This window comes from Planococcus citri, chromosome 5, assembly GCF_950023065.1.
Source record: "Planococcus citri chromosome 5, ihPlaCitr1.1, whole genome shotgun sequence".
Classification (NCBI taxonomy): Eukaryota; Metazoa; Arthropoda; class Insecta; order Hemiptera; family Pseudococcidae; genus Planococcus; species Planococcus citri.
In genome coordinates this window covers 38,162,331-38,186,365 of record NC_088681.1, presented here as the reverse complement: position 1 = coordinate 38,186,365, position 24,035 = coordinate 38,162,331, and the positions used below count along the sequence as shown (strand labels likewise).

Genomic DNA, 24,035 nt, shown 5'->3' with positions numbered 1-24,035 from the left:
GAAAAAAAACAAGGTACTTACCTTTAAACATAGAAATGGAAAATATCAAACGATCCGACAAATTTTTATCTTTACAGTACAGCATTGCTAATTAAACAGCGAGTATTTAAACTGCACAGTTTAATTTAAGAGGGCTTCAAAATAAGGACATTATGGTCGTCCAGGGACATAAGAAGTACTTCGGGGATCGTCCGTAACGAAATTAAGTCGCAACCAGAACAAATTAAAAGTGGAAGAATTTTCCAAATAAAGCGATCCTTGTCGGTGGAAATTGTTTTGAACGTAGGTACAGAGCTTTCCGGTGTCGAGGGCGCGATGCTGTGTAATTTTTATGCCAGAGGCGTACTATTCTTGTAATCAGCAGAATTATTTCGAATGCGGCCATATTTTTCTATATATAGTGTTCGTGTTATTGCTCGAGTTTTCAGTTTGTGTATATAATATACCACGTAGGTCTAACTCGACGTCTCTCATTTCTTCACTCGATGCTACGTCTTTGTGCTTTGACGAAGGTTCGCGAAAAGGTGCGAAAATTTTATTAAACGACGTGAAAAGTTTGAAAGGTCGAAAGCGTATCGTACCGGGTACGTTTCAGGTGATTGAGTAATTAATTTGTCTTCTCGGTGAAGTTGAGCGGTTTGCGGCACGCCGGATTCTACCATCAAAGGGTATTTTATGTAGGCTACTAAGTCCTTTTAATGGTTTTTAAACACCGGCTCGCAATTAATGATACGATGCTTGATTTAAATGGCTGGCTGTTTTGCGCTTTTCCTGGGTGTCCTTAAAGGGAGAATGATGTCTTTTTTCGGGTGTCCGATGAAGCTCGAAAGGAGTCATTTTTTTGCTTTGGTTTGTGCTCGAACCTTTTTGCGTTTATTTATTAATTACGAATATGTGGAAAATGTGTCAAAGTTTTCTAAATTTTTGTGGTTGTATCGAAATATGTACATGTTTTTTGGCACATTGAACACGTTTCTGGTACAAGCAAAAAATGAAAGGGACTCTCCGAGAGAGGAGTTATAAAATTATTAATTCTTTAAATTTTTCAAAACACGTGCTTTTGGACCCCTGAAAATTTTCTGACGATTATTTTCTACGAGAAATGAAAATGGGTCTAGAAAGAGGATCATGAAATCTGCCATTAGGGTGAGAATAGTTGGTAGATTAGTATGTACTTGAAACTCATATCTCAAGTATTTCGCCTCAAACCAATCTAAAAGGATTTAAAACCTGTATAAAATGGACCAACATCACGCCTTTGCGATCACTCCGAATTACACCTCGATCAGCAAATTTTTATCTGCAACAAACCCTCGATTATTTCGCTTTCTCGGTACAACGGCGATAACTCTATACTCTTGACCTATTCCAGATCTGATCAGTGTATACGGAACATATCCTCTGAAAAGCCTTTTAATTCGATTTCTCCATTATTTAAAACGAGTTGGAGCTTTGGAAAAAACCCACATCGCTCCGACGTACGCCACATTCTATCGCCCTTATGCACGTAATAGCTTAGATCTTATATTCAGATTTCTAGATGCGAAAATCCAATCTTAAATCCGAGAAAAAGTGAAGCAGGGTTGTGTAAAGGTCGTAAAAAAACGCATCGTTTAATGTATCCACTATACGTAAACGTATCATTGTAGTCGTCGTCGCTTTTCAGTCAATTCTTTAAAGGCACCTCGTGTATACGAGAAGGAAACAGCGATGAGGGAGAAAAAAAAACCTCGTTTTTAAATAAAGGCTGCGAGATTACCGAGCACGTTGACTTTTCATACACACCGCATACACGCGCCGGCACACGTGTTGATGAATCCGAGATAAAAGCCTACGTATTTATGTAGAATGCAAAAGATGCGTTTGCAGTTCGCATTTTGCAGTCAATAAAGCCGCCCTGAAGTCAGCTCTCGAGAATACGGTATTAAGAAAATCCAAAGGATTCGATTCCACTCGAAAGTCGAAACGAAATTAATTAAAGTTAATCTGATTATAATTACTTGTGTACGATTCCAATTAGCAATTTATAAGCCGCAATTCGTTGCATATTTTGATTACGGTTCGAGAGAGAGAGAAAAAAAACAGTGACAGATGAAAGTAAGGGAAAGGAAAACGGTTGAAATCTGTTCTTTTTTTCCAATCCAGGATATCTGATGGGAAAAAAGAATACCTAAAAAATTAAATAGGGTTTTAGACGAATTTTTTCAACCATTTCTGCGACTATTGTACTGCTAAAACAACTGGTTTTTTTTTTTAGACTTTAGACTTTGGAACTCCTAGCTATATTTATTTAATGGTCTGTCACTTTTTCGTGAGAACAACCTATGTACTTGTACATAGTAGGATAGATATAGTCCGACATATGACAATAGCCCTTATTGCACCCCCCCCCCCGCGATCCTCCGGGACATCTTTTTTCTTAAAGGGGACATCCTAAGGAACATTTTAAAGCAAACTTGCCCAAAAAAAAGTTGGCCCAACTTACAAAATGGCGGCCATTTTGATTGACAGGTCAGCCGAAATCGCAGATTTTGCGTTTCTACATAGGATTTGCACGAAATTTTTCAAACCTTACATCAAAAGATCATGCAAAAATTTATCACCTGTCAAAATTTCAAGTGCTAAAGTGCGTTTTTCGATTTTTGGTGAATTTTTGAAAATCCAATTTAGGCCAAAAATAAAGGAAAAAATCAAAATTTCACCAAATTGACCAAGAAAACTGAAATTTGGGATATATCCTATTTTCCACATGCCAAATCGATTGGAAACGGTTTCAACCCGTTTTGAGTAGTTCTGGAGCCTCCAGCAGATTTTTGAAACTCGAAATTCCCACAAAATTCCATCAAATTGGAGTTGTAAAGCTGAAATTTATTCTAAAAACTAATTTCAATACGCTACGAAGTACTGCAGGTCAATTTCGAGTCGTTTTGGATCCTCCAGCGACTTTTTGAAAATTCCTGAAGCCTCCAGCAGATTTTCGAAACTTTAAATTTTCATTTTCACAAAATTTCATCAAATGAAGATAGAAAGCTGAAATTTACTCTACACTCCAATTTTAATACCCTCTGAAGACGACTTCAGGTGGGAAGTTTCAAAAATCTACTGGAGGCTCCAGTAATTTTCAAAAAAGTAGCTGAGGGCTCTAAAATGACTTGAACCGGCAGGGGGGGGGTGCAATTAATCCTATTGTCATATGCCGGACTAATAGTCTGTATAGTAACTTTTTGAAAATTTTTCCCTCATATTTTCTCAGTTTATTGTAAATTGAAACATTGAAAATTTTGTATTTTTTTATGAGGGGGGGGGGGGGGATTGCAATCGTTGATTTTTTCCAGAACTCGATGAGAACCCTTATAGATAATACCGAAGGCGAAGACGAAAAAGTTCACTAAATTTTTATTCGGCTCCTATTGAAGGTAGAATAAGACTGATTTTTTTTTTTTTTTTGTTTGAAAGCTCTCAACGAGTAGATAGGTAGTGGATGAATTGTAGAAAACTGTAGCGAAGGGAAAATTTCGATTTTCGGAGCTACAAATTTGGCGAAAAGTAGCCCTAAAATCAATATGAAATATATTTTGGAAAAATATATATTTTTTTATAAATTGAATTTTATCCATAAATCGAAAATTTGAATTGATTTAGTCTCATAGGGGCCGAGATGATATCAGATTTGAATTTTGAAAAAACGTTCAAGATATTCCAAATGGAAAAAAAGGTATCTTGATTTCGATTCAGCAGATCATTGAAGATCTAGTCAGTACTCACTCGATATTTAAATTCTTGTTTTGAAATTTGAATGTGACGACGACGAATTTTTCAGACTGTTTTTCAACACTTTTGTCAAAAAAAGTATCCAAAAATTCAGTTTTCCACTTGAATCAAATTTTTTGGATCACAAGTGTAGACAATCTTTGAATGCACGAATCAATTTTGAACATTTCTCAAAATGTTCGAAAGATTCCCGTAAGATTTTTATTTTACCAGGAATTTCAATTCAATGTTCCACAGTTTTTTAGCCATCGAAAAAAATCTACTTGGGTGCCTAAAATTTTGGATTTTGTAATTTATTAAAATTTTCTAGTACCTTTTTGGGAAGTACTGTACGCACCCAGTGAAAAGCCATGAAATCTGCTCAAAATCAATTCCAAAAATCAAATTTGTAGGAAAATTAAAATTGAGAATGAGAATACATATTAATTAGCAGTTTTTTCAAAATAAGTACAAACTTCCAAGAACTGGCCCCTTATTTTCCAGCGATATGATTTTTTTGGGAAGTCTTTTTTCTTTCAACTTCAAAAATCTATTTTAATTTTAGTTTCGAGTGTTTTTTCTTTTGATGATGAAAATCATTATTTTGTAAAAATGGGAGGGAGATATTTATAATCTGTATTGTCATTTCAACGTCTATTCCAAAGCTCCAAATTTTTTCACAATAATTTCTGTCTCAATGTTGAGAAAATTTTCAATAGTTCATGCCCAAAAGGATGAGAACAAATGAGTTCAGATGATTCTTCAAAAAGTAACTTACTTCTTTTTATTTTTTTTCATGTGCATTTGAAGAGTGATATTCCAAAACTCGCTTTGTCCATTTTTATCAAAGTTGGGTTTTCAGTGGTACTTGGTAGATGAAGTATTAACTCACATTCCTACATCATCAACCTACCAAAATGAGGTGTTAAACTCACCTAAATAGCCAATTCACTAAAAATTAAAAAAAAAAATAATGTTTAAAAACGCGCTTTGTCCATTTTTATTGAAATTTTTTTCAGCAGTATTTAGTGGATGAAATGTATACCTACACTCCTACATCATAAATCCACCCAAATAAAGTGCTAAACTCGCCTAAAAAGCCAATTTACCCGTTTAAAGGGAAACTGTTTTCCCTCTCTCCTGAAAAGTTGTGAAAATGGACAAAGCGAGTTTTGGAATATCACTCTTCATTTGTTTTTTTTTTCTAATTTTCAAATGTCATCAGAATTTGTGAAGTATCGTTACTGTTTTTAGTGGAAGGGGAAGGGGGGGGGGTTGTAAATCGAAAATTTGGCTCTAGAAATCAGCTACTTATGAGAATAGGTATATTGCATTTGCATTATTTCGATCTGTCGAATTTTGATCAATTTTTCTATGATTCACTTTCTCTACAAAGCTGAAAAAATTATCAATTATTATATTATCCTTTCCATTGTGAAGGGTTCAAAGTGGAGAAGGGCCGAAACAAGTTTTTGAATCAGACAAAACTATATCGAAAGCACGTAAAAATAATGTATCACTGACCAAAATTTCAGATGCTAAAGTGCATTTTACGATTTTTCGTGAATTTTTGAAAATCTTTGGGTAATAAATGAGGAAAATCAAAACTTTTCTGAATTGATCTAGAGAGCTGAGATGTGTAGATACCTCATTTGTGACCCCTACCCTCCGTTTGAGAGCCTCCTGCAGATTTTTGAATGTTGAAATTCCCCCAAGATTTTACCAAAATGAAGTTGAAAAGCTACGTACAATTTACTATGTAACCTATTTTTAACATACTGAGTTCACTGGAGGTGGTTTCAACTTTCAAGCCGTTTTGTAGCCTCCAGTGACATTTTGGAAATTCCAATTCCCCAAGAAACGCCATAAAATCTGTGAAAATCAACTTTAGCGCGTGTATGCTCTCGATTGGTGCTGGTTGATGACCCACTTCACTGATTACTCACCATTTTTCTAAAATCATAATTTTGCCAGTTTGGATTTTGGAACCATACTTTTGTACTTAATTGAAAAGTTTTAGAATTCTGGAGACTAAGTACAGGTAGGCAACCTGCAAGGAAATTACTTTTGGGCCGGTGGGAATGCACGCTGGACCGGCAATCCGGAGGGCCTGGGTTCGATTCCCAGGCTGGGCACGAATTTTTCGTACGTTAGATGCATTAGAAAACAGGTCAATTATAGGTCGGTAAAAGAAAAGAGACTTCTTCTTATTTGAATTCTGGAGACTCCAAAAGGGCTTGAAACCATCTATAATCGACTCGATATGTTGAAAATAACTTGGGAACTGAATTTCAGCTGTTTACTTTAAACGCAGGGGAACAATGAATTTTTCCAGATAGTACCCTTCTTTTTGAATTCTAATTTCAACTTGATTTCGCGATTTTGCATCCTCCATTGGTGTTCCATTCTTATGTAGTTTTAATCAAAATTTGTCTAGGAATCCGATAATGTTTGAAGCCTCTCATCTCTTCCCTCAACATCTCCCAATTCGTGATCAAAATTATGAAAAATCACAAATTGAATCAGAAGTTGAAAATTGTGATTTTTCCCGGAAAAAATCCGGCCCTTCCTGCTTCTCTGCGACGCTTTCTTTTTCTTACAATATAACATCGTTGTGTTATTGGATGGCTCCGATTCTCATTTACTGATTACGATCCAAAGTACGCTCGTTTTTAATAACGAGCCGTATTTGCGCATCGTGTTCTTCATAGTCTGAGTCCGGGATACGGAAATTTACTTAATTCGAGTCGTTCGGCGTAATGCGAACTCGAAATAAGTTTGCATTTTAAACGCGGTTAAACGTTTTTCGCCACGGATAGTACTCGTATAATTGCGCATTAACCTATCAGAATATTACGAGACGCGATACTGGTCGTAGTATGATTTTGCCCGGACGCGGACGCAGGACGCAGGACGCGCGGTAATCCAATGAGCATATACCTAAGCGAAACTTTAGCGATATATTTTTAAATTCTCCATCTCATCTCCCGAGAGAATAACCCGAGCAGTACTTAGCGTTCTTTGTATCTTACCTCTACGTTGTACTACTAAAGCTGATAAAGTAAACATCGTAGTATAATCAACGATGAAGCTGGATTAGCTTTTGAAAAATTCATTCCAAGTTGGGCGAGTACTATTAAAGATTCTTTGGTTGTTTAACGCTGCGAAAATACAGACTTAGGTATCTCTAAGTTTTAAGGTAGATATTATTACATCTACTTATTCGAGGTAGGTATTTCTAATAACCTCCGCTACTACGTTCTTCGCCATCATCAGCGTGTACACGAATCGTAGAAAAAGTGATAATTAGGAACAGAATGACGTAAATTACTACCCAAAGTAATAAACTCGAAACACGATTGCTCTCGGCGACTGTACCACTTTTCGGCGTACCCCTACCATACCCCTTTCGTTGCCTTCAAAATTCTGCCCGAGCACTTATACTATATTAGTACGCGATACCGTAATTAACCTTAAGAAATAGAGAAAAAAAAATTAGACGGGTAATTCGAGTAAGTAATTTTTCTTTAAACGTCGACTTAATTCGTGTTTTTTGCCTTTTCTTTTTAATACAGAATTTCACGCCCAAATGAAGCCGCAGCACGCCTCCTTTACGAAGACGACGTCGCCGTACAACGACAAACTAACCAAAATTCGGTACGTATATCAACACACAAACACACACAAATGTTACGTTAAAGTAAATAATGACTGGGTGGGTTACCTACGTGAAAAAGAATCAATTTTCGTTACTAATTAGATTTATATTTTGGCAATTACTAATTCTCTGTGGAAAGAAAACAGTGAAAGTTGCTAGAATTTTTTTTATCGTGTAACCCTTGGCCTTTTTTCTTCCCAAGTGGTATCTCCCATTGGTATTAGGGTAGGTATGATTTAAAGCAGATATCGTGGGATCTGCTGCTGGTGGTGGTGAAACGAGCACGAGCACGTTTAACGCACACAAGTCGTATAGTCATCATCCCCAATCATTGGTAGACTACCACTATGCTATGTTGTATGTGTATGTGTACTAAGGGTGGCGCGAAATCGACGATGCACCCTGTGTGTTAGTCATTTTTGCCATGCTATAAATCCACAGCTTGGCCAAGATTTAAATCAAATTTACAACGATTTAGGATTTTCTCGGATATCTATACGCCGGTCTGCTGGCGACTGTCTTATTTTATGGATGGTGATTTTATGGGTGGTATTTTTTGTCACGATACGACAAGTGCTCCGGATACTGCTTTTACTACTTTAATCGGATTCGAGTACGGGATTAATGCGTTTAGATAGATATGAGAATTTAGTATAAGTGTATGGTTTTGTTTTTCGATTCGATTCGATGCCATATGAGTAGGCTGGTCTTGCTCTGAAAGTCGAGGACAAGTGAGTTGAAGATTGAAAGTTGTGAGTATAGTTGCTTATAGGCAAAGCGTGTAATAGACGATTAAATTGTAATCGGATTGGAAAAATTTTTGTGCTGCTGAAAGAAAAACAAAGGGGCGAGGGAGGGAGGACACAGTTGTCAAATTTGAAAAATTGGCAAATTTTGACTGTCAGAAAGCTAAAAAAAAATTTTCAACTTGATAAAGGGACTATTTTGCCGAATTTTTTGGAACTTGAATTGCACATTTTGAAACATTCAAATTCTAAAGTTTTGAAACCAAAGAAAATCAAACTCCTTATTTAAAAAAAAAAAAAAAAAAAAAAAACATTTCTTAGATATTATCTTCTATAAAAATACAAATTTTCGAATGATTTCTTCCTCAGTTCGTTTAGGCCTATTTGTGTTTTTTTTCAAAGTATGACATTTCTAAAAAAAAAACCATCTGTAACCTGTTCTGACAGTACCATAAGTCGGATTACGTTTTTTTTACAGTAGAGGCAAAAATGTAAAAATAAGTCAAAATTTTGAAAAATTGTTTTTTAGCGGATTTTTATTGTTTGACATGTGAACTGTCATGTGACACAGCCACAATACGTAATTTGGCCGAAAAATGTGTTGAAAGCGCATTTTGAAGTTAGTGTCAGTCGAAAATTTGAGCGCTCAAACCTTTTAAAGCATCTGGAGGCGGAACAAAGCATTCTACGGAAAAATTACATCGAGGAAAATTGTACCTAGAGAATTAAATTTCCAATCGACGCAATGTCATTAGTTTTTTTCTAGGAGGCTTAGCTTTCGATATATTTGCAAAAGAAAGTAAAAATCGAAAAAAAATTCAATTTAAAAAAAAATTTTCTCATTTTATTTTATTTTTTTACGTTTTTATAATGCAAACGTGTTCTTATCGTAAATTTAACCTATTCCATGTTATTCTACGTACTTTCAAGTACCAGAATCCATTTTTGAAACGTTATGTACCTTTTCTCGGAAAACATCACATTATCAGTTTTCATAAATTTTTTTCTTTAAAATGCGTTTTTCTCAAAATTTTGTTTTTCAATCCTTCAACTTCAAGAAATGAAAAAAGGTGGGAAAAAATGAGCTAGGAGCCTGGGATTGGTCTCATTCGACTCGATATGATGTCTAGTTTTCAAAATGGCCAAAAAATTGAAAATGAAAAATCCGACTTATGGCCCATATTGTCAGAACAGGTCACAGTCTTTTAAATTCTAAAATTTTAAAAGCAAAAAAATCAAACCCCTCACACAATTTTTTATCACCTATAAAAATACGAATTTTTGAAAGCTTTCGCCCTCCGTTCGTTCGGACCTGTTTGCTTTTTCTCAAACCGGGAATTTCTGAAAAATCATAATTTTAATTTTAAAATTTTGAAATCAAAATACAAATTTTTGAAAGCTTCTGTCCAAATTTCTCACAAGTCATGATGGGCTATAAGAAGACCTACCTACCTATCTATAATATCAACTGGCAGAATTTGTTTTCTCATTTTTCGTTTTATTCGGCAAAATTGGTAAGTATTTTTTTCTCATATCGGTCGGAAAATTTTCGGTTGCACTCCCCCTCCCCAACAAAACCTTCAGTTTCGTCCCTGGTTGTTGAAAAATATGTATTTGACAGAGCTTTACCTGGGAAGTATCCCAACTGGCAAAAAAAAATTCGGACTAGATGAACGGGAATCGATAGGGGGACCCCAAAATACACCACCAACCAACATTTCAGATGCTGAAATTCGTTTTTCGATTTTTGACGAATTTTTAAAACTTCAATTTTGGGTCAAAAATTTGAAAAAATACAAATTCTACCAAATTGACATAGAAAGCTGAAATTTGGTTTGTACCTTACTTTTGACCTCTCAAGTTATTAGACTGTGGTTTCGAATTGTTCTGGAGCCTTCAGCGGATTTTTGCATTCTTCAGTTTTCGAAAAAATGCAGTAAGTAAGTAGGGTTAAAGTCAAAATCAGAGCCTATAAACCCAGATTTGTCATCTTTGTTGGCCATTCGATCGATTCTGGCTTCTGGCACATATTTTCAAAATCTAAATTTTAGATTTGAACTGGCACAAAAAGTCTCTGTTCGTTCCATGATTTCATAGTGCCTTTTGCTTTTTTCAAAGAGACCTTGTAACCATTTTTTTTTCAAACACGAAAACAGCTAAAATTGTCCTAAATAAGTACCATCGATGATTTTCTCTACGAAACTCGCACCCCTTCGTATTATTTTCAAAATCTCGATCCCATCTACGAACTCAAAACGAAACAGCAGATTGAGAAGTCATACAGGAAACGATAGTCGTGTTCGAGTACTTGATAACCGCTCGTAGGGCCTCATTATCGGACAATTTTAAGCCAGCTCTCGTTTAATTTCCAACCAAAAACTCGTCGCGCACTCCTTCATTACGCTGCATCAAATTCGAATCGCGTCTGAAATTCGAAACGGAAACACATTCGAGCCGGGGTAATTCTTTACAAACGTAGCAATATTGCGAGGCTTTTAATTCGGAAATGACATTTTCTTAAAATTCGATCGTCGTAGTACTCGTCGTCATCATCGTCGTCTAAGCTTAAGTGAGAGTCGATTTCGCGTTTTCGCCCTCGCTCGTTATTCGCACCCGTAGAAATTTCCAATATCTCGGCGATGATTATTCGATAAACCAACGCTGCTTAATGTCATGTTACTATCGGTTTTAATAAGAACTAACCGCGCAACCGAAAACGATTCATTAAAGTTGGAAAAAATACACCCTTCGATAGAAGACGTCTCGACTACTACGCGTTCCGAAAAAACCCTCTAATTTGATATTCTTATAGCCAGATTAACACCTTTCTAACGCTGATTTATTAAGCCGACGATTCTTATAAGTGCTTTTTCTGATCGCCTTATATTATGAAAAGTTAACCCGCTTCGTTATTTTTTGGTACGCGAAAAAAAGAAAAAAAAATGTGAAAAATAGGGAGATGTTGGTTGGCTGATATAGGAAATTTTAACACGTCGAGCGATGAGGGATCAAAAGACACGTGTCCGCAGATGTTTTTCGCATATTTGCGAAAAAATCCATTAATTTAGACGTGTCACAATAGTGTCGAGATCATTTTTAAATAGGCTTAAATAGGTCGGAGGGGTGACGTTGTGCATTTACGACAACGAGGAAAGTGCGGTGCGCAAATGCATTATGTAAATTACGTCGTCGTGTCTGAAGTCGATTCGCGTATTGACTATATTTTTTTTCTAACGCGTATGTAAGTATTTCTTTTCGCCATCTCTCCCTTTTTTACTTTGATTGTGTATAAAGGAGAACATCGCGTTGATGATTAGCAATGTATTAGAGTGGCCCTTTCAATTAGCTCGATTGATTTGAGATGGTAGTTTAGTGATGATTGATGATTGATTAAACGTAAACTTTGATGGGACGATTGAAAAGGTTTTAATTTTAACAGAGAAGGAAGATGGTGTTGCAACGATTCGACTTTTTTTTAAATGGATAAGTAGACTGAAAAGGAAGGTCCGCAGAGGATAGAAATGTGTTGAAAAGTTCAAATCTCTGAAATCAATGTAATACTTATCTACTCTACTACATTAATTGAATTAATTCGGTATAAAACTCTTTTTAAGTCAATGTTAGCAACCTTATGATGAGAAAATGACTGTTTTGGCACATTTCATTAAATTCAAGTCAAGGGAATTTTTGTTTCAAAGTTATTTTTCTCCCTATCAACGAGAAAGTTGGGAAACCGTTGACTGTCGAAACAGGAAATCATTCGGTTGGGAACCCTGGAGCAAATTTTGGGGATCACTTTACAAAAATTAGTACTTACCTCATAAATGATGGATTAGGCAACATATTGAACATGCAAAATAAAATCATGTATTTTTACGCACGTCCAGTAAGAGGCATAAAACCCCACTGACCTTGTCCCAGAGTGAAAAAATTCCTGTCGAGTTGAAAACAAGCGATTTGCAAATTTTCAATTGCTCAGTAGAACCCTAAAAGTGGTCTTGGAAATCTCCCCTTCAGAGGTACCTCATAAGCTAAAATTTTTTGTGGGTAACTTTCAACTTGAAATGAAGGTCTCTGTAGTAGGGAGAAGAGTGAGGGGAAGGAGGTGAGGCGTGGGGAGGGAATAATTTGAAATGTTATGGATTCAGGAGTACGTAAGATACCCATATATTGATTATAACGTTTTCGATGTTGTACAACCCAAATTTGACATCCATTCTGCAATTGAAGTGGAGAGAGGGGGCGAGACGTTCCATTTTGCAATTGGAATGGCGAAGCGAGGCGTGTGGAGGGGATAATTTGAAATGCGATGAGTCAGGTGCATTTATTTTTGAATTTTCTATAGGTGATTTGAAGTTTCTTGGAAAAAATTGAAAAACCGCTGGAGGCTCCAGAATGTGCCAAAACTAGTATTTGCCGATGTTTAAAAGTTCAAATTGAAAAATCATTCACATTGGTTCAATTTCCTTGAAATATTTTATTATTGATGATATTTTGATAAATATCCGTGTCTTCTGAAGCTCAATTCCAAAAAATTTTAATTTAATTTTTAAAAAAATAGTTTTAAAAAGTAATGAATTTCATTTCTTTCAAATTTTTTTTCACTTTCGCTCCTTTTTATACCATTTTTTGAAAATGCGTGCTCATCTTGAAAACTCATTTTCCTGGTTCCTGCTTTATTTTCTTGCTCTGGAATTAATTTATAGTGGTTTTGGATCCTTTTGAACTTTCCAACAGATTTTGAGATTTTTTAGTTTCCAAAAATATTTATGGAAAAAGCTTAAATAAAATTCAATTCCTGTAAACTCGAATCAACAAGATTGGGATGGTATTATTTCGTAAAATCCATTAAAAAAAATTGAAAATTTGCGAAAAAATTCGTTTTTTTGATTTAAAACATGGAAAAAAGTTTTGATTGGTGAATTTGACCCATCTGACCCCTATTTTCACGTATCCGTTGAAAAAGTTGAAAAAATCTTTTCACTCAATGACATGAACTCATCACAAAAAAAATCAAAATTCGAAAAAATTCTGAGTGAATTGAAAAAATAAACGAATTTTAAGTTTTTTGCCATGAATGTAATTTTTATTATCAACTTTTCATGAAACACATCAGAAAGAGGTCAAAATAAGACATCTGAATTTTAAACTTTTTTTGATATTGGAATGGAAAATTGAATTTTTTCGAATTTTAATTTTTGTGATGATGAGTTCATTTCATTGAGTGAACGGGTGTCTTCAACTTTTTCAACGGATACGTAAAAAAAGGATGAAATCGGTCAACTTCACCAGTCAAAACATTTTTTCATGTTTTAAATCAAAAAATCTCATTTTTTCCGCAAACTTTCAATTTTTAAAATCGATTTTACGAAATAATGCCATCCCAATTTTTTAATATGTTGTTCAGCATGAAAAGTTGTCCATAATACATATATTTTTTCAGAATTTTTGAGAGTCGGAAAAGTCGGAACAATATGAAAACAACGTTTTGAAACTTTTCGAGCTGATTTTTCGTACAAAAAAAAGTGGCAACACTGATTTTTATGATATCACCAAAAAGCCTTTAAAAACCCCCAACTATTGAAAAAAGTTCCATTTTGATAGGTATCGCGGTTATCGAGTAATCCACTGCTAAAATGGATGATATTTTAGGTTCACTGAAAACTTTGACACCCCCTAGCAGCCTTTAAAAAAGGGCTAGAGGGCTGCGATTTGCGCTATTAATCGTTCTTTTGGAAGGTTTTTCCGCAGGAAAAATTTCAAAAAAATCGCCGACCCCCCCCCTCCCCTTACCACTTCTAGGTTGAATTGATGTGGAATAACCCTTGAGCAAAGTTTTTCAAAATTTGTGTCAACAGTCTGCAGCTCAAATTCATTGGTATTTTTTGATAGGTAATTATAATTAAAATCTTCAAAAATTCGTTGGAGGTTCCACAACCACTTAAAACCACCAGCAAATCGAATTGGGAGATTAAAAATAGTACACGCACCAAATTTCTGCTTCCTATCTCAATTTAATAACATTTTGACTTTTTTCTTGGAAAATAAATCTTAAAATTTTTGAAAATTGGCTAAAATTTGAAAAATAGAATTTTGGCCGGTTACGTATTTTTTAAAGGTATTTTTCAGGTTTGGCTTGATCTAGTTTAAAAATGTCTCCCCTGTTTGAAATATCTTCTTCGTCAGAGAAATGAAGTGACCCTCGTCATAAACTTCTGTTATCAATGTTGATTTTCAATCATCTGCTCTAGAAATAAAAAGAGTCTTCTTTTTCGTATTCTTTTCTTTTGGGGGGTGGAATAGGAGGGGATGGGATGAGAGGGAGGGTAGATAGATCTAAGATCTTAGCAGTCAATACTTTTTCAATTTCTATGGAAATTTCAATCACAATTTTCTCGACACGTGCGATCGGTCATTCAATTTCTATATTTTAACGTGACGCATGACGTGTATTGTGCTGAAATTTTATTTCTGCCAATCAATCGACAGTTTGATTATAGCAATTTTCGCACTTTTACGATTAATAATAGAACAGCGAATCTCGTAAGGTTTACTTTGTTGGTGTACTTCACACACCCATAGTAATCTTTATGTGTATGTACGTACGTACGTGTAGAAAAATAACACACATCATCATCTAATCGACAGTATATTATCAATTTCGCAGATACGTGCACATAAATCACCGACACAAGTTGCCAATTCAGCTGAAGCTCCGTCAACCTCGACCACCGCCACCTCGCCATCATCAGACGATAACGAAAGGAAGACGCAGCAGACGGTAGCTGAAAGCGTACTTAAACTATACGATCCCCTCGACGACGCAGAAAGGCAGGAGAAATTAACTGCAACATCGGATGCATCTCGGTGCCGGTCTACTAATGTAGCCTCGCTTGATGAAAATGCACCACCATCATCTAGTCATCTCGTGAATGGTGTCGCGAACGGCGGCCGTACGTGTAACCGGCCTAATTCATTAAACCGCGGTGACGATGACGCTGACGAGACTCCTCCGCATTCGAACGCGTTCGCGATCCAACAGCCAGCCTGCTACGACACGTCCGCGTATTCATGCCGGCCAGTACCGAGTTTCGAAAAATTTTCTTCAAGTGCGGTGAATTCGACTAGATTCGCGATCGAGCCAATGTACATGGCTCGTAAAATCGATCTAGATATGTTGACAAATGGTGGCGGAGGTGCGGTTGCTCTCGATACCCGTGGTACTAAATTCGCTTCGTCGTATTGTAGATCTGCCTCGGAACGGTGCCCCAACGATGCTCTGCTTCACAGTTTGGATTATCGATTTCGATACGGTTTATCTAGTCTGGAAATATGCTCGAAATACGCGTCCCGGTCCCGATCCACCGACAACGGATTTGCTGCCAAAAGGGAGAAATACGCAGCGTACAGCGATCGGATTACCTATCAGGCATCGACAGCGGCTGCCTTTTTTGCCAGGTAAGGATATTTGATATTAATTTCGAATCGAACGATGCTGCGTGTAATACGCGCTTCCTCGTGTCCGATTATGCGTGTGTATGTGTTACACGTAAGACGACGTACTAATCGATGAGTAATTTATGTAGGTACCTATGCTCGAGTTACTCTCGTTAAATATTTCATCATGTGTGAGTTAAACCGGTTCTCCCACCGTTATGGCGTATTCTTTAAACTAATTATTATTGAGTGAGTGATGAGATGTAAGACGTATAAGAAACAAATGCAGGTACATACGAGTTGAACACATTTGTCGTATGATGAACGAAGGTGCATCGCTCGGTGAGATTCCTAATTTGTGTGCTTACAATGTTGGGCGCCTTTTTAGCGCTGTCAGAGAAGCGTATTCGAGAGTTGTTCGCAGCAAACATTTCAGCCAGCTGAAAACATTGAGAAGAGGATGAGTGCAGGGGGAGAAGGTGAAATTTAAATTTTTCGCTGATTTGACAGCAGTAGATTTATATTTAACGTAAGCAATCGTGTCGAAGACTGACTTTTTAAATCCTATAGAACCATTACACCCATCGATTCCAATCGAGCTGAAATTGAGCTCACTGTAAGAAGATGATCCGTCTGGCTGGCTGGCTTCTTAAGCTCATTGATGCAGCTGTTTGGCCTCTCAAGTTCATTGACCTGTCTATTAGGACTCTTAAGGTCGTTGTGCACTCTTATCTGGCCTCTTGAGGTGATTGACCATCTGTAAGAACTCTCAAGGTCATTGACCTGTGTACCTGACCAACTTCTCAAAATCGTCTGTCTGCCTGTCCGATTATTTGAGATCATGACCATCACTCAAGGTCATTATCCCCCGCTTAGGGTCATTGACCCTCACTCAAGGCCATTATTCCTCGCTTAGGGTCGTTGACCTTTACTTTGGGCCATTACTACCCCCCCCCCTGACTGGCCTCTCAAAGTCTTTATCCTACCTGTTTGGCTTCTCACGGTCGTCTGTCAGCCTATCTGATCTCTCGAGGTTGTCTGAGTGCCTGTCTATCTGTCCAAGGGGTCATTTTTTGTCCATTTTAAGAATGTAAAATCATAAAAATATGACACCTTTAATGCATCAAATTGAAATTTTTGGAACTATTGAACTGAAAAAGAAGTGATCTCGAGAACTTAAATATTCTACCATTTATAGAAATATCTCCTGCTTTTTTGCAAAAATTGTGTTTTTGTCGCAAATTTTTTTGCAAATTTTGCCATTTTGAGAAAATGTGTAAACAATTGTATTTTTTTATGCCAATATTGAATTTTGAAATTCTGAATTTGTGGTTTTTGGTCTTCCAAGATTTTGAAATTTTCTATTTTTTATGATTTTTTTTAAAAAGGGGTCAAGTCTCATCTCCAAAAAAAGTTACAAATCATGGATTTTTTTATGCTTACAATTCTGAGAAATCTTTATGAAATATCAAAAAGTCATTTTTGAGGATCTTACATTATTATAATTGCAATTAATTTTTTCTTCAGTTTCTTAAAAGTCAAACTTTATATCTAAAAGTCTGCAAAAATTCAGGTAGAAATATTTCAGAAATTGGCAATTTTTTTTCGTTTTTAACAGTCTTAACATAATTTTAAGAATTCGTCATAATTTACTTGTACATAGGTAGGTAGGTAGGTAGGTAGGTACCTACTTTAAATATTGGATCTGATTTTTTCATGTTTTTGAAAGTCATGACTTGATAAAATATTAAAATGTCAGCGATTGGTTATTTTTTCAGTTTAGGTATATCTGGTATTTGATCGTGATTTTTTTCAAGACCATCAGAGTTGGACAAAATTAAGTACCTAGAAATATTCAATATGTAATTGAATATTCAATTCACCAGAATGTTGTCAACGTTCTCAAAAGTTAGACCTAATTATGATAAAAATTACATTAGTATAATTTTTTCCAAATTTTTGAAAATCTGACATGACTAATAAAAAAATACATACCTAGGTACCTACCTATTAAATTTTTTTGTTTTTTGTACTCAAGTTTCAACTGTAAAATTGGTTTTAAATTTTTTTTGTTGGAAATTTTTGTTATTTAAAATCATTTTTGAAGTTTGAAAAGGAAATCCCGAAGGCCAAATTTTAAAATTTCTCATCATCTAGAAAATTAGTCAAGTATTATTGAAAATTTTGCAGTTCGTATATTCTTCTCCCCTCATTGAAATGTGCTGTCAAAATTATTCTCTGAGGTTCGTGTGTTATGTGCGATGACCAGAATTTTCAGATTTTTGGAGCCATCTACTCCTCCTTACTCGCCCCATCCTTCTCAAGACCCTGTTACCCTAAACACGACTGAAACGTTTGTTTCAATTTTTTAAATACTAAAATCATTATTCAAAATTTCCTTTCTATGCCCCATAGAAATATTTCCTTATGTCGACCTTACCTGAATTTTTGCATTATACGCTCAAAAAAATTCTCGAGGTCAGAATTTATGGATCAATCAATTTTTATTACATTTTGGCGTGGTTATTAGGGCCCCCATTTTTCAAGCTGAAATTGTATTTTTCAATTTTCACCCAAAATAAACTAATTTAGTTGGAATGATGAAATAGGAACTTCAAAATAAGGGCTATCTTGATGAAGGGTGAGTTTCTGAGGTGATGCAGAATTATGATAACTGCTTGGAAAAAATTTCAAAATCCATTTTTTGCGACTGAAATAGGAGAACGGGGTAGAGAAGTACCTAATTTTCGAAAAAAATTATATCCTCTGTTATCTCCAAATCTGATTACGAGTACCATTTGCTGCTGTGTGGATTCATGGATTGGAATAGAGGTAGAGAGGCTCAGGGCAAGAGTATTTAAGGATTCTAATGGCGAAAAAAATGCCAAAAAACATATTTTTTCAAAAAATTTTAAAAGTAATTCGTCTGCAATCATCTTGAAAAAAAACAACAATAATTTATCTTTTGAAATTAGACAATAGGGAATATATCGCTTTATTTAAACGTGTTTCGGATAATTTGAGATTTTTTTTTTCAATTTTCTAAAATATTAACCTCAGGTAGTCGAAAAATAATAGTGTGACATGGTAAAATTTTCAATCTACTTTCTTTAGGCCATCTTTTTTTAATTTAACTAAATTTGAATTATTATCCATAAAACGCGGCTTATCTGCGAAAAAAAGCTCGTGGTTTTTCTATTCTAGCTGAGCTTTTTTATAGCACCTAAATATTATATAAAGCGAGGAAAAAAATTCAATTCACATTCTCGCCATGGAAACCTCTACAGCCTAAAGAAAGTTCGCCACTGAAGAGAAAATTCGTTAAAATGACGCAAATTATCGTAAAAAATTGTTGCTCGCTGGTTGCACCGCGTATTAGACCGCCTCGTAACGCGTTTAAAATAAGGAAAAATAAATTTTCGCAGATTTTCACCTCGAGTTTTGGTTTCACGTTGAAAAAAAAATAATAAGAAAAAAATCTTATCCGAGCACCTGCACTTTTACAAAAACATTCGGTAAATTTTTTATCTGCAAAAAAGCACGCACCAAACGTCTACATAAATATCGAAATAATTTTCCGTAAAGAATCCCCTTTCGTCTACTCGACGTAGAAAAAATAACTACCGGGAACCAATTGTCTAATTTCCTCGTGTATAGAGAGGAAAAAAAAAGAAGAAAAGCGTATACTACATGGTATCTTGCCACAACACGAGATGATTCGCGAGATAAACAGGGGTAAAAATTGCGTTCACGCGACCCTTCGTTCGCACAGATAATTTTTAGCGACGACGACGGTGTATAAAAATCAAAGGGTTGGTTTTTTTCTCTCTCTCATTCGGTAGATAATGGCGGTGGCGGTGACGACGACATCGTAGGCATCGTCAGGAGACTCGGTCAACTTACTAAGCATTTCATCCCGAGATGCTAAGTACCTTAAGGGATCTCTCTCGTGTGTACGTTTAAGCAAACATTCATATTTACATAATTCACGTTTGTCCGGTTGTCTTATGGTATTCTAGGGGTGACCAACATGTAAGCCTTTTATAAGATAATTTCGCCAGCCCGGCCTTTTCTTTTAATTAAACGAGATTTAGCTTACGTCGTGTCGGTCGTGTCGTCATTGTACGGAATATAAATAGGTAAATCTACCCAGGCTTAAGTATATGTAAAAATAGCATGATTAATTTTGGTTTTTTTTTGCGCGAGCGACGATTTAGGAAGAAAAAATTCTCCAACGATACGTGTGTCAGCTTAATTAACCCTTCCTTCAAATATCAATTTTGAATGAAAGGGGTTTGAAATTTGACAGACGTTGTCTCGTTATATGGTGGCTTCTTTAATGAGCAGAAAAGAGAGAGTATGGTTACAAGACGTCAAACTCGTTGAGCCCCTGTTTGGATCTCAGTGGTATTTTTTGCCTCCATAAGTGAATAAAATCAAGGTGAATAATACTGAACATGAGTTAAGTCGAAATGTTGATCAAACTTCTTCAGTGGGTATCTTATTGAAAACGTGCATTCAATCTGTGAAGGGGAGAGGGGAGGGAGAGGGGAGGGGTTATTAAAAAGTCCAATGCTATATGTATGTTGATCATAGGCAAGTAAAACAAGCTCAAACCTACGTTGGAATATTTGGTTGTTGTACATTTCATAAGTCATTCTCATTATATTTTGGAGTGGGCATTTGATTCATTTTCTGATGATTAATAATTTTTCTCATGAGTCATATATTCAGTTTTTGGCAATTTTCGTCAATTTTATGTCATTTTCAACGATCGTATTGTTGAATTTATTTTCGTGATATTTCATGAGTTTTTACTTCATGTTCGCTGATTTTCATGCAAAATCTGATGATTCAAAAGTTTTACAAAATTTGACGTTTTTCTAGTTCAGTTAATTTTATATCAATTTTATGAATTTTTTTTCATATTTTTTATTCGTAATATTTTTCAATGATTTTCATGCCAATTTTGCCAATTTTTCATCATTTTTAGGACATTTTGCACAGCTTTTTAAAGATATTCTGTTGACCGTTTTTCTTGATTTTTGTGCACTTTTATGTTGATTTTATAGATTTTCTGACAATTTCAAGCAGTTTTGTTTTAACTTTGTGCAATCTTTGCAATTTTTTTCAGTTTTGAATTTTTTTCCAAATTTTTGTTATTTTTAATTTTAATACTTCGTCGTTCTGTTTATGATTTTAAAAAGCTTAGTCTGGCGTGATAATCCGTTTCAGATTTTTAACCTGTCAACTTGCCTGTCTTCGCCTCTTAAAATCATTGACCCGTCTATTCGGCTTCACAAGGTCGTCTGTACCTATTCCTATCTGGCCTCTAAAGGTGATTATGATTACCCTTCTGTCTGATCACTCAAGATCGTCTGTCGGCCTGTTTGTCTTCTTAAGGTCGTTGACCCGTATGTGTGGCTTCTCAAGGTCATCGGTACTCTTAAGGTCGGTGACCTGTTTGTATCTCTAGGTCGACATTATGTCTGCCTGACATCTCGAGGTCATTGACCCGACTGTATGAACCTTCAAGGTCATTGATCTATGTGGCTGACTAGCTTTCCAATATTGCCTGTCTGTCCTCTTGAGGTCATTGACCTGTCTGTCTCGCTTCGCAAGGTCGTCTGTACATACTACTGTCTGGCCTTTTGAGATAATTGAACCATCTGTCTGGCCTCTTGAGGTAATTGCGACCCGTCTATCTGGCTTTTTAAGGTCGTCCTTCTACCATGTTGGCATCTTGAGGTCATTGATCCGTCCGTATGACTTCTCAAGGTTGTCTGTCTACCTGTCTGGACTCTTGAGGTCATTGACCTCTCTGTCTGGCTTCTCAAGGTTGTCTGTCTGCTCTGCTTGTCTGGGCTTATATTTTTTCCAAACGCTTAAAAGTCAGACTTCTCAAGTCAAAAATTGTTGGAATTTTAATCAGACAACGTTGAATGTTGAGTGATGTATTTTTTCCAAATAATTCACAATATGAAAACTCAACATTTTTTTACTGTTCGAAAAGTCATATTTTGTTTGTTGAAAATTTTTGAAACCGGATTTCAATTAAATAGTTTGATCAGTTTCGTCTTTTTTAAAATTTGATTTTTAAAAATATCCTTCATTTCCTTTGAATTTTAACATAAAATCAAACTAATGTCAAAAATGATGACAACGTATTAAATTAGTACATTTTAGTGTAATTTTTATTTTTTTAAAAGATTTATTGATTTTTTCCAAATGCTGGGGAAATCTATTTTTTGAAATTTTAATATGATGACTTTTTCATTTTTTTATTCTGTAGGGGAGGGTGGTACACAGTGAGACATTGGATATAACTTCTAGAGAAATTAATATTTCGGAATGGTGGTTACATTAGTAGGACTGTCTTGTCATGGTGCTCCTACATGACGAACAAAAAAGTTCTGAGTTGAACAGAACTACCTTAAATTTTTGGTTTGTAAAAATTTGCATCAAAAGTAAAATTGTGCAATTTTTTGATTTTTGTGTTGTGAGGAGAATTTTTTTTTTTGAAACCGGTGCTGGGCTAAAATGCAAGTATGAAGCATGTACTTTCATAATATGATGACATTTCCAAAAAATCTCATGTTAAAAAATTTTCACATCGCCTTGAAAATATTTATCACCTTGGTACACAGTGAGACACATGTGGTGGGTACACAGTGAGACACCAATTTAGCATTGGTTTAGATGGTTCGAAAAAAAAAGATCAAAGAATCTGCACTATTTTGGCAAAAGTCATGTCTAAAACAGTAGATAAGGTAATAAAAGGTGAATTGAGTCTCCGGAAAGCAGTTCACACATATGGTATACTCGTTTACAGAGTTTCATTCAATTTCCCTTCAATTTTGACGATATAGATATACAATCATGTTTTAAATGTACTAATTATGTACCTAAGGGTACAATAAACACTTTTCAAATGTATTTAATCATTTTACATTGAGAAAAGAAAAAAAAAAGTTTGTGTCTCAGTGTGTACCACGCCGAGTACACAGTGAGACAATTTTGAAAATTTTTATTTTGGCCATGGAAAAAAATTTTGAAGTCAAATTTTTTTTTTGAAAATACTCTTTAATGCAGAAAAAAAAGCTCTTTCGAATGATATATTTGTACTTACGAAAAAAATTGGTCCATAATTGTCCATTCTGGAGCCAAAACAATTTTAACCGTCTCACTGTGTACCACCCTCCCCTATTTTTTTATCATTTTTAATTCTTGAAACATCTCAAATTTTTCAGTATTCTTATCAAATATTATCATCGTTATGCATTTGTATGTAGATTTTGATTTTTGTTTTCCCTCAAGACGTTCGAATTTCGTAAAATCGACTTAAGCTATCCGATTTAAAATACGATAGGGATCAAAAAGTGTAAATTTTAATGAAAAAAAACCTGCATACAGATCTGAAAATACGAGAGTGGCAGTTACAGTGAGAATCAAAATGTCGCTCAGTGAATTCGACGCCCCCGCATTTCTATTTCTTTGTCAAACTTCGCAACTGTTTGACGAAGTAAAAATACCGACACAAAATGTCCATTTACCACTCCAGTGAATTAAGATATTTAAATGCGACTTGTCATTCGAACAGACAAGGTATTTCAGCTTGGAAAAAAGAAACCACCGATGATATTTTTAACATATCTTTCGCATCGAACCCGTATACCATAAAGACAAAGCATCCCCAGAGGTATCTTGTCAGCAGCGAGTTATACGGTAACGAAAGTGAGGCATTTTTCAAACCAGCCAACGATATCAATCATAAGGTGTCAAGATTTCAGGTGATGAACTTGAAATGCAATTTCAATGCTATACGAGCCAGCGATTCATCATCGGTGTGTACCTACTCTTACTTCGTGCTGTGAAATGCATTTGGGGGATGGGATGTAAACTCTCACGTACGTTGCTAGTGAAAATTTTCAACACGATTTTGTAAGTTTCGATGTTGATAATTAAAAATGTAACGAGAGGAATCGAAATTCACGTGGTAGTGTTTTATTTTGAGCGAAAAAATAAAGAGATAAGTACTCAGTATGGAATATAGCTGATGTGTAAGATTGCCGAAGCGATCGTCATTGTGTGTACGATGACGTATATACAGTAGATATAGGCCTATGTATACAGACGATACATAATTTATATGCATCGTGCCCCCTTTTACTCTACGTTCTTGAGGCCTTTTTGTACATGTACGTATGACAAGCAAAGCCAACAGAAGGGAAAACTTAAAAAGACTTAATCAGATCCGGTACGTGTACGAGGATTAAATTTCAACCGTAAAACAATAATATGTAATGATTCGAACGATTCTCCAGCTTCATCGTCGTCATCGTCGTCGTATTTCTCATCGTACCTACATTGTACTAAGCCGTGATTATTCACAAAAGGAATAAATTGGGATGGAATGCGATATGTTTGGTATACGATGTATATTT

The 24,035-nt window shown here is 35.5% G+C and overlaps 1 protein-coding gene across 1 annotated transcript in view; it reads left to right on the top strand.

Moving 5' to 3' along the window:
* Nucleotides 1-24,035, top strand: part of LOC135846624 (kinesin-like protein CG14535) — a 221,207-nt gene that overhangs the window by 41,890 nt on the left and 155,282 nt on the right. Inside the window, exons 3-4 of the mRNA XM_065365825.1 lie at nucleotides 7,326-7,407; nucleotides 14,822-15,612. Coding sequence (XP_065221897.1) covers nucleotides 7,326-7,407; nucleotides 14,822-15,612 — 873 coding nt within the window. The remainder of the gene's footprint in view (nucleotides 1-7,325; nucleotides 7,408-14,821; nucleotides 15,613-24,035) is intronic.